General features: G+C 42.6%; 1 protein-coding gene across 4 annotated transcripts in view; it reads right to left on the bottom strand.

The window, feature by feature from the left end:
• Positions 1 to 16108, bottom strand: part of TNFRSF19 (tumor necrosis factor receptor superfamily, member 19) — a 103687-nt gene that overhangs the window by 46213 nt on the left and 41366 nt on the right. For all 4 annotated transcript variants that reach the window (XM_011958835.1, XM_011958818.1, XM_011958826.1 and 1 more), the window contains 2 exons: positions 13192 to 13370; positions 3190 to 3275 (listed from right to left, as the gene is read on the bottom strand). In XM_011958835.1, coding sequence (XP_011814225.1) covers positions 3190 to 3238 — 49 coding nt within the window. In that variant the 5' untranslated portion in view covers positions 3239 to 3275; positions 13192 to 13370. The remainder of the gene's footprint in view (positions 1 to 3189; positions 3276 to 13191; positions 13371 to 16108) is intronic.

A 16108-nucleotide genomic window follows, 5' to 3' on the forward strand; every position in this document is an offset into this window, starting at 1 on the left:
AAACTCCATGGCACCCACTTTCTGGTACCCTTCAGTGCTCACCCACCAGGGGAGGTGAAGCCCCAGAAGACAAACATCAGAGCCAGATGCACCATGAGATCCTCCCCGACCGGGACAACTCCAAAGCAGCAGACCCTCCGAAGAGCACATCTGGGTCAGGGCACGGCCGAGGACAGGCAGGGCCATGGTTTGAAAGACGGCAGGCCAGCAGGTAGACAGTCATTACCGAGCTTGCCCCAGGGCAGGTATCATGTTGCTGGACTACTCGTTCATTTAGTTCTATCCAAAATCTGCAGACTTGGGCATTTTCCAGAGTCAATAGAGGTTCAGAGGGGAGACTATTTGCCCAAGGTTACACCATCAGTACAAAGCGCAGCCAAGATGTGAATCCAACCCTGCTGGCAACACAACCACAGCAGGCAGGTACCACTCCACTTCACAAGGGGAGACCTCGCCCTCCGGGAGGTGAGTGCTGGCCACACACAGGCCACAGACGGGTGTGGTACTGGGGTGGTCCCTGGGGCAGCTGACAGAAACGGGAAATCCAGAGCGAAGAGACCCATTAGGTTAGGACAGACAGCCCTGCAGACCCGGAGAGCAGCTGTAGCATGCAGCACGCAGGGTCTCGTGCAGAGGCGTGGTGTGCCACCAGACTCCGGGCCACCTGGGACCCCCCGGGGAGGGCTACTCCTGCTTCCAGAGAGTTCTTGCCTCTCCCACTACCAGGCATGTCCTTGAAACAAACCCCATTCCTTAAGTTAGCTTAAGAGGTGTCACTTTCTTCTAGCTGAGAGTCTAGCTGACAGTCTAAGTAGCACAGGAACGCCTCGGGGGGGAAGAAAAAAATCACTGAAGCAGCAGCTCTTTGTGGACGAGCTTAAAAAAAAAAAAGCCCAAAGTGGAAGAAATGAAAACATAAGGCACCTTACAAAATTTTCCCAAAAGACTCCAAAATCTCTTTTGAGGAGATTAGTTGTGTTCTGGAATTACTGCCAAGAGCTGTGCCAAAGGCAGCAAACTTTCTTTTACAGAGATGAGGCCTCCTGCTCACTGAAGACGACCAGCCTGTCTTGCTTTGTGATTTGAAAGGCTATCAGCTGTGCACACTGCAATTTTTACTTTGACGAAGAGCTTATTTTTCCTTGCTTTCTAAAAAGTTTCATATACGAAGAAACATACACACACACACACTCATATATATATATATATATATGCTGGTTAATTTTCTTTTTAAAATACTAGGGACTTCACACAACACTAAATTACTAAGGACTTCACAAGGCACTAAAAGTTACATGTGAGATCTACCTTCAAAGGCAAATTTGTGATATTTATGGTATCTGAGCTTAGCCAGAACCTCGAAGGCAGAAAATCCCAAAGCCTCAGAGTTCTGACTTGATTGTATTAAATATGAATCCAATAAATTAACAGGAAAAAAAACCCTCAGACTTTCTGACTCTAAAGTGGCAATACTGCCTTCACAGAATTTCTGTGCAGCAGTCTGGGCTGCAGTGCATGATTTTAACTCAGCTTCCTGACAGAATGATGGCTGGGCTGACCCACAGGCAAGCCCAGGTCACTGCATGTTAAACTGGCAAGAGGGCTTGTCCTTTGATGGGCTGTGTAGTGGCATAAAGACACTCCTTCAGTGTCTCTTACATGCTAGATTTTTAGTGTTTTCTTTAAGTGATTAATATTGAAGAAAACTATATGAGAAAGAGTCAATGTATAGGAAAGATGAGATAGCTTGGTTTTCCTTAGGGAGCTTAGGGAGACAGTAGATTGTGGTGGAAAGAATTGGACTGGAAGTTGAATACTGTCTCTGGCACTTAGCAGCCAACAATGGAACGGGACTAACCTCTCTGGACTAGTGTTCTCGTTGACAAATTTGGACTGATGATAGGATTATTGAGAAAATTAAGTAAAACAGAACAAGTAAAGCATGTGCATTGTGCCTGATAACAGGCATTCAATATTGCATTTGTTATTTGTGATGGATTATTTGGTGAATGTTTACCTATTATAAAAATGAGGATCAATATACATTTTCTATAAAAGAAAGTCTTCCAATGTCTTTTGCTTTTCTATCACTTCAAAGGAAGAATAGAAAGTAATGCATTTTGGTAAAGGACACACTAATATGGACTGCAAAATTCCATGACACTCTTGGAAAGAGAAGCACTGTGTGACCTTATCAAATGATGCGCTAACTTTCAATTAGTTCAGAGGGGACTTTTACCACAGCAAGAAGCAAGAGGACACAGCCCATGCATTGGAAATGCCATCAAAACAGTGCTCCCCAGAAAGGCATGAGAGACCTGTGTGTGGGATAAAGACGCCTCCTCCGTCCTCCCTCCTGCCCTTCGCTCTCCCCTGAGCCGTGAAGTGTGGCTCTCCTGAGCCCTGCTGTGGCACAGACAAGCATGCGCTGCCACATAGGGGCCACTCACCGGTTCCCTTCCTGCGGGTTTTTATTGGCCTGGTTTGTGTTCAGGATTAAAAAGAGTGAGAGGTCACTCTTCTTCCTATTCAAAATTGATGCTGGTTGATAACTTCAAACAAATACCTTTTATATCTACACAAAATACAGAGTCAAAAGGAGTAACTAATGTTCACATAAAGAGGAAAAGGCACAATTTTCTCACGTACAGTTGTATCCCCAGCATGCAATGGGTTCTCTTTTCTCATGTGTTTGTTAAATGAGAAAAAAGGAGGAATGGATGAAGTGGCCTAAGTTCCATTTAGTGACACACAGTGAGGGCAGGTGACTCAGACAGAGGAACTTTTCTGGGAAGGCAGAGATGCCACCACAGTCCTGTCTGGGGACTAGGAAAGGAAAACCCAGGAATTCATGGGGCCAGGGCAGGAAGACCTGCGAGCGAGGATGCGGGCCGCCTGCTTCATCACCGTCGCCTGAACTCCAGACTCAGGATGCCAGGGAAGGCTTCCAATGGAGCAGAGCAGTGGCGCAATGTCTGCACTCCACTTCGACATTCAAATCCCTGGGCCCGGTTTGCTGACTGAGGCACACAACAAAGGGGCTCTCTGTCCTGCTAGAAGCCTGATAAAAGAGGACACGCTGTACACCCCACAGGAGAGACACACTTGGCTCCATCTGCCAGAGAAGAAAGGTTTACACATTTAAACTTTTTCACAGGCCTTGGCTCTGCCTGTGTCGTGTTCACTCACAGTGTGGTTCGTAAGGAGGAGGAGGGTCTCCACAAGGCACACACTCCATGTCTTGAAAGCCAACAAGTTTTGTCTTCCTATAAAATCTAGAAGAGAGAGGAAAATACTCTTTGTTAGTTCTTTCATCTAAGCTTACAGTTGTGGTCATAAATTACCAGCAGTCTCCATTACCAGTTCTATGGTTAAAAGTACACAGAGGCTTAAATAATAGTATCTTAAGTAGACACATTTTTGGACAGGAAGCAGTGAACACTTAAGAAATATCAAATTCCCCTAAACATAATTTTGCAGACGCTTCTCAGTGCACTTCTTCCATATTGGGGTGGGGGTGCAGATGGGGAGATAAAAAGTCAGTGGTCTTTGGCATTTCTATTGTAACTTAAACTACAAAACACCTTATAAATGAATATAGAACTAGTTTTTAGCATTTGGAATTCAGATACCAAAAAACCAAGCAACCATAAAAGCAAGGGAAAAATGTTGGGAAATCCTCATACAATCTTGATACGGGAATGTCTTTCTAGGCAACAAGAAACCAGGAGTCAGAGTGGAAGAGATTAACAGCAATCACACACATACACATACAGATTTTAAAGACATCTGAAGGGCAAAAATAAATAAATATAGCATTGTCAATATAGGTAATGGTCAAAGATTGAAAAATTGTCCTGATGACAGTACTGTCTATACCTTCAGTCTATAAAGTAAAACTTAAAAATCATGACGGTGAAAATGAACACTAAAATTGAAAAATAAGCAAAGAACTTTCATTCCCAAAATAAGAATGTTTCATAATTTAAAAATTTCATAAACTGAAAAGCATGACGCAACTAAATTTTTTTAAAGAAATTTAAGATGAAAATGTTTAACTTCATTATTAATCAAGTACATTCACGTTAAAATGAAAATATATCACTTTTTACTCAGAAAATGGGGAAAGTGCTGGTGTGGGTGTAGGCCAATAGGTATATGTATATACTGCCTGTGGGAACATAAATTGCCGCTTTTAGGAGGGCAATTTAGCAATGTGTCACTAGAACTCAATAAAATAGTTTACATTTCTTATCTAATAATTTCCTATTTAGAAACTCATCCTAAAGAAATAATCAACTGGGTAAAGGTGTTTGTGTAAGAATACAATCACAACATTGTTTATGAAAGAAAAAAAAAGCTAATTAGGCACAATCCCAATGTCCACCAATAGAAATAACCAATGAGGGTAGACTCGATAGAATGCCAGACGGCCTTTAAAAATGATGAAGACCTACCATACACATTTTTAAAAATTCATGAAATATCATTAAGTGAAAACAAAGGAATATATATGATATAATTCCATTTCATGCAGGCACGCACTTTTCTATCAATTTTCTCAGATTGCTTACCAATACATACAAAAATAGTTACGTGTAGCTAGGCACAGCGGCTCACGCCTGTAATTCCAGCACTTTGGGAGGCTGAGGCAGGTGGATCACCTGAGGTCCGGAGTTCGAGACCAGCCTGGCCAATATGGTGAAACCTCATCTCTACTAAAAATACAAAAAATTAGCGGGGCGTGGTGGTGGGCACCTGTAATCCCAGCTATTCGGGAGGCTGAGGCAGGAGAGTGGCATGAACCTAGGAGACAGAGGTTGCAGTGAGCCAAGATTGCACCATTGCACTCCAGCCTGGGCAACAAGAGTGAAACTCCATCTCACAAAAAAAAAAAAAAGTTATATGTATATATTTGCAATGAGTATATTATACACTGAATATTAACAGTGACCATTTCTAGATTATAGGAATTCAAGTGATTTTCTTTATTTCGTACATACAACATAAATTTTCCATAACAAAAATAGTAATATAGAGAACAAGACTACAGAGGCAGGCAGATGCAATTATTTTGTGAAAATGGATAATGTAGTACCAATCTGTATAATTTATGGTAGAAGCAAAATTTGCATTTGAAACTAGGTAAATTATCTCAAAATGCCCAGATACACTCAGAAATTGCTCAACATTCTATTTTTACTTGATTATGACAATCTTTCCAAAGAATATAACACAGTGACTTCCCACTAGATATTAATGAAATTACTCATTTTGGAATTTATGAAGTAAAAATTAAAAAAAAAAAAACAAAGTTTGAGGACTCATACTTCCTGATTTCAAAACATAATACAATGCAACAATAATCAAAATAGTGTGGTACTGGCATAAAGACAGACAAGTAGACCAGCAGAATAGATAAGAGAGCCCAGAAGTAAACTCTTGTGTATATGGTCAGTGACTTTCAACAAGGTGCCAAGACCACTCAGTGAGGAAAGAATAGTCTCTTTAAGGAATGCTGGAGAAACTGGACATCCACATGCAACAGATTAAAGACCTAAAAGTAAGACCTAAAAGTATAAAACTCCTAGAAGAAAACGCAGAGGAAAAGCTTCATGACATTAGATATGGCAATGATTTCTTAGATATGACACCAAAACCACAGGCAACAAGAGAAAAAAGTTGACAAATGGGACTACATTAAACTTACAATCAGAGGACACAAACATTCCTATGAAATGGAAGAAAATATCTGCAAATCATATGTCTTATAAGGGTTAAAATTCATATTATATAAACAATTCCTATAAACTCATCAATTAAAAAATCAACCTAATTTAAAAATGGGCAAGGGACTTGAATAGACATTTCTCCAGAGAAATGTCTTTGGAGAAATATCTCACATGGCTGACAGGTATACAAAAAGATGTTCACATCACTAATCATCCCTGAACTGAAAGTCAAAAACCACATGAGATATCACCTCACACCCATAAGGATGGCTACTATCAAAACAATAACAACAAACAGATAATAACAAGTGTTGGCAAAGATGTGAAGAAACTGGAACCCTTGTATACTGTTGATGGGACTGTAAAATGGTGCAGCCGCTGTGGAAAACAGCACGGAGGTTCCTCAAAATATTAAAAACAGAACTACCATATGATCCAGCAATCCCACTACTGGGTCTATATCTCAAAGAACTCAAATCGGCGTCTTGAAGAGATACTTGCATGCCCGTATTCATTGCAGCTCTATTCACAGTAGCCAAAAGGCAGAAGAAACCCAAATGTCCATTGATGAATATGGATAAACAAAGTATTTCACAGAATGAAATACTATGAGTCTTAACAGGCAGGGGCTACCCTGTCACATGCTACAACATGGACGGACCTTGAGGACATGATGCTAAGTGACACAAGCCTGTCATAAAAGGACAGACACTGAATGACTCCAATTCTGTGAGGTACTTAGAGTAGTCAAATTCATGGAAACAGAATCAGGAATGTGGTTCCCAGGGGCTAGGGGAAGAAGCAAAAGGGAGGTGTTTCACAGATACAGAGTTTCAGCTTGAGAAGATGAAAAAGTTCTGGAGATCTGTTTCACAACAATGTGAATATACTTGACTCTACTGAATTGCACACCTAAAAATGGTTAAGATGGTAAATTTTATGTTACGTGTTTTTCATCACAATAAAACATGCATATAAATTTTTTTAAAAAAAAATCACAGGACAATATAAAGGCACCTTCTTCTTTAAGATGTCTTGCTAAACACTGTAACATATCCAAACTAATACTTCTATCTTTTCAGCCAGAAAACTTGCCCAATAGAAGTTCATTGAATTCAATATCAAGAAAGCACAAAATAGTGTTTTATATATAAAAACTCATTTCATGTAAAAAGCAAAAAAAATTAAAAAATAGAGTATCCAACATTCTCAAGAACAAATACTGGGGAGACAGAAATCCATCTTTTAACACTTAAAAAGTTAGGAAAATGGGAGGTATTGAGGATCAAGTACAGACACTACTTAATATTTTAAAAATAAAGAATTCTAACTGTGACTAAACAGTTTTGAGGTCTGAGTTTTCCCTGACAATCAAATAAAATACATTTGCCAAAAAATTTCTAAAAGTTTGAGGACCATGAGACAAATGAGGCTAGAAGGTTGTCATGTTTTGAATGACCATTTTTATTTTTTAATTAATTAATTTTTTAAATTTATTTTTTGAGATGGAGTCTTGCTCTGTCACCCGGGCTGGAGTGCAGTGGCGGGATCTCGGCTCACTGCAGCCTCTGCCTCCTGGGTTCAAGCCATCCTCCCACCTCAGCCTCCCAAGTAGCTGGGACTACAGGTGTGCATCACCATGCCTGGCTAATATTTGAACTTTTTTTTAGAGATGGGGTTTCGCCACGTTGCCCAGGCTGATGTCACACTCTTGAGCTCAAGCGATCCACCTGCCTCAGCCTCCCAATGAAGAGGAATTTTTAACTGAAAGGAACCCAAACAGCACTGATTAGCCTAATGACCTCAGCCTCCCAATGAAGAGGAATTTTTAATTGAACAGAACCCGAACAGCACTGGTTAGCTTAATGAACACAGTGTTTGAAAACTGCTGTTTTAAGAAAATCTGGCTGTAGACCATTAATTCTTCAATCAATGAGTGCAATTCTGCAAGGAGATGACATGCTACAGAACAACCCTGGTTTTACAATGACCTCACTTAACACAATGTTGAAGGCAGTTACCATGCCCTGTGAATCACAGTCAAGTCAGGGCGGGATTTTCTGAAGCGTCTGAGACACTGGATGGCAGCGTCGCTCTGTCCTGGGCTCCTGCTAGCGCCTTGCTTCATGCTGGTCAGTCGGCCGCTGTTTGTGTTCCTCAACAGTCCACAGCAAGGGCCCCTCATTTGAAGGTGAACAAATGCTAATGACAAGATTAATCATTAGAGTAAGAGTCTACGTCTCCTCAACAGTGTCATGATTCCTAGCACAGACCAGAGAGCTGAGGTGAGGGGATGCGAAAACCCAGGCAACTCAGGCAGCTTCCAGGAGCAAGGGGTCTGCTGAGGGTAGAGTGAGGGTGAAGTGGGCACAGCCCAGACGGGCAGAGGCAGTCCCTGTGATTCCCCGTCTATGAGTCACGGAAGCCCCAGCGGTGACCTCCCAGTGAAATGAGACATGTACCTAAGCATGGGGCAGAGGAGCTTCGAGGTGAATCCCAGTTCTTTCATTTACAAGCTGGGTGATTCTGGGAAGTCATTTACCCACTGCAAGAACCGGTTTCCCTCTTTGTTAAGAGGGGATGGTAGGAATCCCTACTTTCCAGAGTGGTTCAGATGATAGTAAGTGCTCAATGTTAGTTGTCATTGTCACCAGAAGAAGCAAAGAGCTGGCGGGGGCCAGCCTACTCTTCCGGGCGGGTTCCAGTTCCCGTAAGCCAGGAAGCAATCAGGAACCGGGCGCCGGCAGAGGAGCCTGGAGGCCTGTTGGTCACACTCTGAAAAAGTCATGCGAAGTTTTCAGTGGCCCCAAAATCATCAATTGGTAATAATGTCCAACATTTCATTAGGGCTTCCAATGGCTTAGGCACTTGCTAGGCATTTTACATGCCTTCTACTTCTAATCCTTCTAACAGTTCTGCAGGGTGGATTCTTATAGCGTGGTCATTTGACAGTGAGAAGAGTGCATGTCAGAGAAGTTAAATGACTGGTCTAAAGTCACAGAGCAGATGTGGGAATAAGGGGACCGGCTCTCTCGAATGACTCAAATTATGGGCAGAGGACAGAAGATTTCCACACCCTACCTGCTACTGACAGGGAAGCAGCTGGTGTCCTGGGGTGCCTGGGCCTATGGGCAGCAGCAGGTTCTTGCTAGAGAATGAGGCCGCAGGAGGCAGACTGGCACCAGAAAGAGCAATGCTCACCTTATGCCTGACTTCTGCATTACTTTTTGGGGAGCAATATGCATTTTGCTCACGTCTTTCTGCAACCATTTGGTTTCTTCACAGAAGTACAGTCAAGTTGGAAGAGTACTTTGAAAACACTTTGGAAAGACCTGGGTAAAAGTCACTATGTCATTATGCCAGCCTCACATACCAATGCTGACTTAGAAAAGAACGGGATTTTAAAGTAATCATATAAATAAATTGTGAAACATCACTCAACTGTCTATTCACTTATAACTTTCCTGTAGCTAAGTATTTACTTAAAGAATAAACAAACACTGTAGAAACTAGAGCAGCAGGTTCAGATGACAATGACCACAGGGAAGCAGGAGGAACCAGGCGCGGTGGAGTCCCGGGCAGACCCGCTCCCCTACTCCGGCAGCACAGCCCTGTGTGGGCTCTATAAAATCCCAGTCCTCGATCAGGCCTTTCCCCACCTTCCCTGGGCACTGCCTACCTCAGCCCGTACATCCCCTGAGGACCTCCTCATTTCCCTACCCCCAGATGAAGAGAGTAGACGCGCACAGACAGGCTCTTATCGGAGAACCGGAGAACACGAACAACAGACGTGTGTGAGATGTCCAGTTCATGTCCTCGATTAGATTTGCACAAGATCAAAACTCTGGGTAACGCTATCCATAGATATTGTCACAGGTCTGAGATTATAGACCTTTCTTTTTTTTTAAAGCACAGATTTATTGACTGATACTTTATATACCACGCAATTCACCCATTTAAACTGTACAATTGCATGGTTTTCCGAATATTCACAGAGTTGTACAACCATCACCACAATCAATTTAAGGACATTTTCATCACCCCCAAAGGAAGCCTCATAACCTTACCAGTCACCTCCCATTCCCAACCCTCCCCAACCCCAGCCCTTAGGCAATACTAATTTCCTTTCTGTCCCTGTAGATTTGACCATTCTGGACATTTCAATAGAATCATGTAATATGCCGTCATTTGTGACTGGCTTACTTCACTTAGCATAATGTTTTCTAGGTTCATCCATCTCGCAGCATATGTCAGGATTTCCTTCCTTTTCACTGATGAATAATATTTCATTGTTTGAATATATCCCATTTGGTTTTTCCATTTATCAGCTGATAGACATTTGGGGTTGTCTAAGTCGGTTTTGTGCTACTGTAATAGAATATCACAGACTAGGTAATTTATAAACCACAGAAATTTATTTCTCATAGTTCTGAAGACTGGGAAGTCCAAGATCAAGATGCCAGTATCTGGTGTCTGGTGAGGGCTTTTCTGCTGCACCCTTCAGAGGGAAGAAATGCTGTGTCCTTATGTGGCAGAAGGTGGAAGGGCAATAAAAGGAACAAATTCCCTCGGTCAAGCCCCTTTATCAGGGCACCTTTGTGAGGGGAGGGCCCATCATGACCTAATTACCTGTTAAAGGCCCCACCTCTTAATACAATTGCATTGGCAATACCCGAGTTTTGGAGGGGACACATTCAAACCAGAGCTGGGCTGTTTCCGAGTTTCGGCTGTTATGTAAACTGCTACTACGAACACTAGTGTACAAGTTTTTGTGTGGACGTGTTTTCGGTTCTCTTGGTTATATACCTAAGAGTCAAACTGTCAGGTCACATGGTAACTCTATGTCCAACTTTCTGAAGGAACTCTAGACTGTTTTCTAACCTGGCTGTACCCTTTGCTGTTCCCACCAACAGTGTCTGAGGGTTTCAATCTCTCCATGTCATCACCAACATTCCAGTCTCTCCACATCATCACCAGTTACTGTCTGGCTTTTGTTGGCTACAGCTATCTTAGTGGGGTTGAAGCATGTGGGTTTGATTTGCGTTTTCCCTGATTGTTAATGATGCTGGGCAACTTTTCATGTGCTTATTGGCCATTTGTATATTTCTTTGGAGAAATGTCTATTCAGATCCTTCATTCTTACTTTAATTGAATTATCTGTCTTTTTATTATTGAGTTGTAAGAGTTCCTCACATATTCTACTTAAGACAGTTCCTTATCAGACATATGATTTGCCAGTATTTTCCCCTATTTTGTGGGTTGTGTGGTTGTGTTTTATACTTCAAAGGGTTTCCTTTGAAGTACAAAGTTTAAAATTTTGATAAAGTCCAACAGAGCTATTTTTCCTTTTGTTGCTTGTGTTTTTGGTGTTAGCCCACTACATCTTACAGCTCCCTAGGTGCTGTGTCTCTGTATATGACCATGCTGGACCCACTAGGCTATTTTCTACTCTGCTTCCACCCTTCAGGCCCAGAGCTTTATCTCCCCTCTGGCCTCAACAAGATCCCAACCCGGGGACATCTGGTCAAAACCACCCTGATCTTGCAGTGGTCCAGTTAGAGTCTCTTGTCTGTAGTGCCTTGCAGCATGAATTCTGACGTTAGACTGCCATGATGTAACTCCCAGACTCACCACACACAGGTTAGGGTGATCTTGCCTGAATAATCTTAATCCTTAGTAAGTCTCAGTTTCTTCCTTTTTAAAACATTGTGAAAATTACAGAAAATAATTCATGAAAAGTACTTGGCCAGGTGCCTGGTCCATTGTAAGTAATAAATGTTCGCTGCTCCTGCAATGCAGTTTCAGGTTGTTTCTTACTTTTGCAATACAGACCGGCTTCTGATGCTCCAGGGCTTCTGATTCTTTTCTCTTCTGTCTTTGTAACTCTGGCTTTGACAGAGTTACACAGACAGTTAACTTTGTCTGTGTAACTCTGGCTCCACTCTATCTCCATTAAGCTCTAAGGATATTCGGCTTCATCCCGTTCTCTGCATACTTGGTGTAGCAATGGCTCCTCCCAGCCTTCCGGGTCACCCACCTTGCCACCCTGAGTCCAGCTCTTCATCCAGACTCTCTCCTCCAGCTGTCGGTATTAATCCATCCCACAGTTACTTAAAAGCCATCAGGATTTTAACTTCCTCCTCCCTGGTGCTCCCCCGGCCCAGGTGTGGTCCCCTCCTTTCCCTGGACCTGGCTGCCTTGTTGACAAGTCTGTTTAAGGCTTCTGCGTTCGCACCTGCCCGCCCTTCCCCTGCTCTCTGTAACGTGGTGCACTGCACTCCTCCCTCTCCCTGCCACTCCCTGGGCCTCCTGGCGGTGTTTTACCCGCACCAGGTGGATGCCCACCTGAGAACCACTTGCCAGAGGTTCCCTCTGTCTGTGGTGTTCTTCCCCACCTCTCTGCTTGGCTCAGGCCTCGTCTCCTTCAAGCCTTTGCTCAGACCTCACCTTTGAATAAAGCCTATCCTGGTGACCCAGTTTAACACTGTCGCTGACCTGCCCCTCACTGTGGCCATGCCCAATCTCCCTTGTCTGCCTCAGGGTTTCTTCCAAAGCGATTCTCTTCTATCTTTCTGCATAATTTGCTTCTTTATTATTTACTATTTAAATATTTTTAAAACCCTGTAAGAAACCAGGCATGGTGGCTTATGCCTGTAATCCCAGCACTTGGGAGGCTGAGGCAGGCAGATCACCTGAGGTCAGGAGTTTGAGACCAATCAATGTGGAGAAACCCTGTCTCCACTAAAAATACAAAACATTAGCCAGGTGTGGTGGTGCATGCCTGTAATCCCAGCTACTCGGGAGGCTGAGAAAGAAGAATCACCTGAACCCGGGAGGAGGAGGTTGCGGTGAGCTGAGATGGCACCATCGCACTCCAGCCTGGGCAACAAGAGTGAAACTCCATCTCAAAAACAAACCACCACCACCACCAACAACAAAAACAAACAAACACAAACCTAGAAGAAGATAAGCTCCCCGTGGGCAGGCATCTTTCCCACTTTGTTTCCTGACATAGACCAAGCGTGTAAAGCAATGCCTAAGGTGGTTGGGCAAATCTCTGCTGAATGGCTGAATGGTGTGACCTGCCCTCCTCTGAGGGTGACACGTCAGAGAACTGCGGTCGCATGCGTCCCCTCTTTTGTGGGTTGCTTGTTCATTTTTCTGTCCATTTGTCCAAGTGTTCTTTTTTACTGATTTGTAGGAATTCCTTAGATTTTCATAACAGAAATCCTTTGTTAGCATGCCTATTCATTTTCTTCATAGCCAGTGTCTGCTGCATGCACGGCACACGGTACCACAGATAATCCAGTGGTTAATATTGAAAGAAGTCACAAATACTCCACCAGCATCTTCAAGTTAATATCAGCATGCATTCCAGTTTAGAATGGAACAAGGGAATTGCCTTTTTAAAAGTTAACTTAATTAAATAATTACAAGGGAAAGAAACTGGTCAACTCACCCTGGCAAGCAGTCCCCGCAGATGGCATCACTGGTGGCTGAGCAATTTGCCTTCTGAAAGCGGTTCACCAGTGCGCAGTCCAGACAGGGCTTGCATTTTTGGAAGCCCCAGTCCTCCTTGAACCTGTGCAGCCGGCACGTCACACACTGTGCATCCTCCCCATAGCCAAAGCCACATTCCTGTGGGGATTAACGGGCAATAGAAAGCTATTCAGACTTTGCAAGCGTGAAAAGGAAAGACCGCTGAGATGAAACGAAGACCTGGTCTAATAATTACCAAGTGTCGGCCTTCCTAGACACAAAGGCAGCTCTTTCAGCAAGTTCAAATGTGTCTTCCACTGCTAATGATCTCTCTTACTACGGTAAGTCCACTTAGTCATCCACTTTATTCAAGAAGCCGTGAGCATGGGAATAATCAAGGGTCTCTCAGGCTCCCACTGCTGCATTACTACCAGTGGCTGGCAGAATTATGGCACTTTCTTCTCCTCTAATTAAGCCAGTCATGTGCATGCTCAGAAGCTAAAGCCAGGGAAACATTCAGCCACTCACTTCTAAGGCAGAAAATCATTACTTTGATATCAGGGGTGTTATTTTCAAAAATGAGGATAAGTGCATAAGAAATTTCATTAGTGGACAAGCCTAGAAGTCAATCCAAATGGATAGCTCCTTGAAATAGTTAGCAATTTAGTATTTCCTGAGAGTAGAAAGAATCTTACATCTTTGTTAAAAGGATGTTAACTTCCTGTTGAGACTAACTCTGTGGTACTAAAGATATCAAGCTTCTCTAGATTGGAACATCAGAACACACTGTTTTCCAAGAATGGGCAAAACAAATGGCTCTTTGACCCACATACAACCATTTCCACAAGTTCAAGAACTCAGTAAACTATAGCGTATCATATAACATAGTTATAATGCAACTATAAAAAGAAGAATGCAGATGTGATCTGTGTTCCTGACAATTTTAAAAACAAGTTTTAATACATAATTAGAAGTATGATTCCATTGTTTACGAAAACATTCATGTAAGTACCAATATTTATATATATATATACCAATAATTAACTCAATAATCCATACTCCTTCCCAATCGGGGCAGCACTGCCATTTTTCCCATTTCACAAACTGGGGGAATAGAGCGTCAGAGAAGTTATGTACCTTGGGCTAGGTGACAGAAGTAGTGTTAGAACCAGGATTTCAACCTACGTCGTCTAATTCCAGAGTCAGGCTTCATAACCACTACACTAGAGGCGCTGCCAGGTCGATTTTTGTGATGTTTTCTATAGAATACTCTTCATTAACAAAAAACAGACAACGGCTTAAGAGGAGCAAGAAAGACACCCATGCAGGCAGCAGCTGGGCAAGCCCACAGATGCAGACTGGATGCCGCAGAGGAAGAAGGGTTGGCACGAAATCTCAGTTTCCTCATTTGTAAACCCTGGATGCTAGAATACAAGTCCCACCTAGTTCCACATTCCCATTTTTTCTGTAAAATTTATATATTTTAATTTCTTCATCCGTATCTATATACAAAATCAACTAAGCAGTACTTATTGGCCAAAAATTAAATGAAAACCAACTTGAAGGATAGTGTTGCTTGTACTTAATCAACTACTCAACAAAGGATTCGGAGGAATCACGTCCATCTAGATTTTTACTAATTAACTCATTCACATGTCGGGTGAGTGATACTTTCTTTCCTCCTTTCAATTACTCTGCCTGTCTTTCAAATGTACATCGGGAGTGAGCACAACAAAGAACCGAGGAGAAAAAGGTGGAAGGTCAGCCTCTTCCTCACTCCCGAGAACCCCAGCCACACAATGTTGCACATCAGAGGCACAGAGAGGAGGGAGAGGGAGAGAAAAACATTTGATGTAAAGAACTGATGAACAAGTTAGAATTTCTTCAAAATTGTTAACAGGGATTATCTCTTTCAGGGGAGGGGGAGATTAGAATTACAGGGTATTCTCAAGTTTTATAACTCTGCAAAACGTAATGTTTTGCAAAAAGCATCCATTACTCTTGCAATAGGAAAACAATAAAAAAATGCATATTCAAGAAGAATTTCTTTGGACATGTGCTGGGTCTTTGTGGGGTGATCACTGTGGCTTTGGCTCCGTGCTGGGACACCTGTGTTTTTGCTCAGCACTCTGGCTGCTGGGAGAGCTGTGTGCAGGCACAGGCTTTCTGAAGTACAGGAGAGAGCCTCCCCCTCCCAAAGTCCCTCGGGATCAAAGCACAGGTGCACGTGACCTCCACCTCGTTCCCATGCTAGGGTTCTCCACAGCAAAGGTCCAGGCAAGAGCAGAGTGTTTCAAAATCACACTTTGATCCAGGCAGCTTGAGGTTGCAAGAGTCTCATGTACGAGTTAAAACACAACAAAGGAAAGGAAGGAGGAGGAGAAGTATATGGGAAAACAAAGGGAAAGACAAAGGAGAATGCAGAGAAAGAGGTGCATTAACTGGGAATAAAGTCCTCGGAAATTTTGTTTCAAGCCAGGTCAACATGGGAGAAAATATGTGTTTTCCTACATCGGATCTAAAGAGACACGAGTCTGAATGCCAGCTCTGCCACTTGTTGGCCAAGTTATTTCGGGAATTCTCCGATCCTCAGTTTCTTCATCTGTGAGATGGGGATAAGAATATCTGCCCTAAAGGTTGTGTGAGGAATAAATGGGAATACATACAAAGCTGCTACACTCTACATCAAGCACAAAGTGCACATTCTCTAAACAAATTATACCTATAAGTGTTATGATTTTGGATTTTCTACAACCCAATAAAACAACTTTGCTGATTCAAGAATCATAAAGCTTCACCGGAAATAAGGGGATCATCAGACCCCAATTTCCAACTAAGACATTTTTATTGACTAAAAATCTTTGAAAATGAAATAATAATTTTCTTAATTAAAACAA

Source organism: Colobus angolensis, unplaced genomic scaffold (assembly GCF_000951035.1).
Source record: "Colobus angolensis palliatus isolate OR3802 unplaced genomic scaffold, Cang.pa_1.0 Scaffold113, whole genome shotgun sequence".
Lineage (NCBI taxonomy): Eukaryota > Metazoa > Chordata > Mammalia > Primates > Cercopithecidae > Colobus > Colobus angolensis.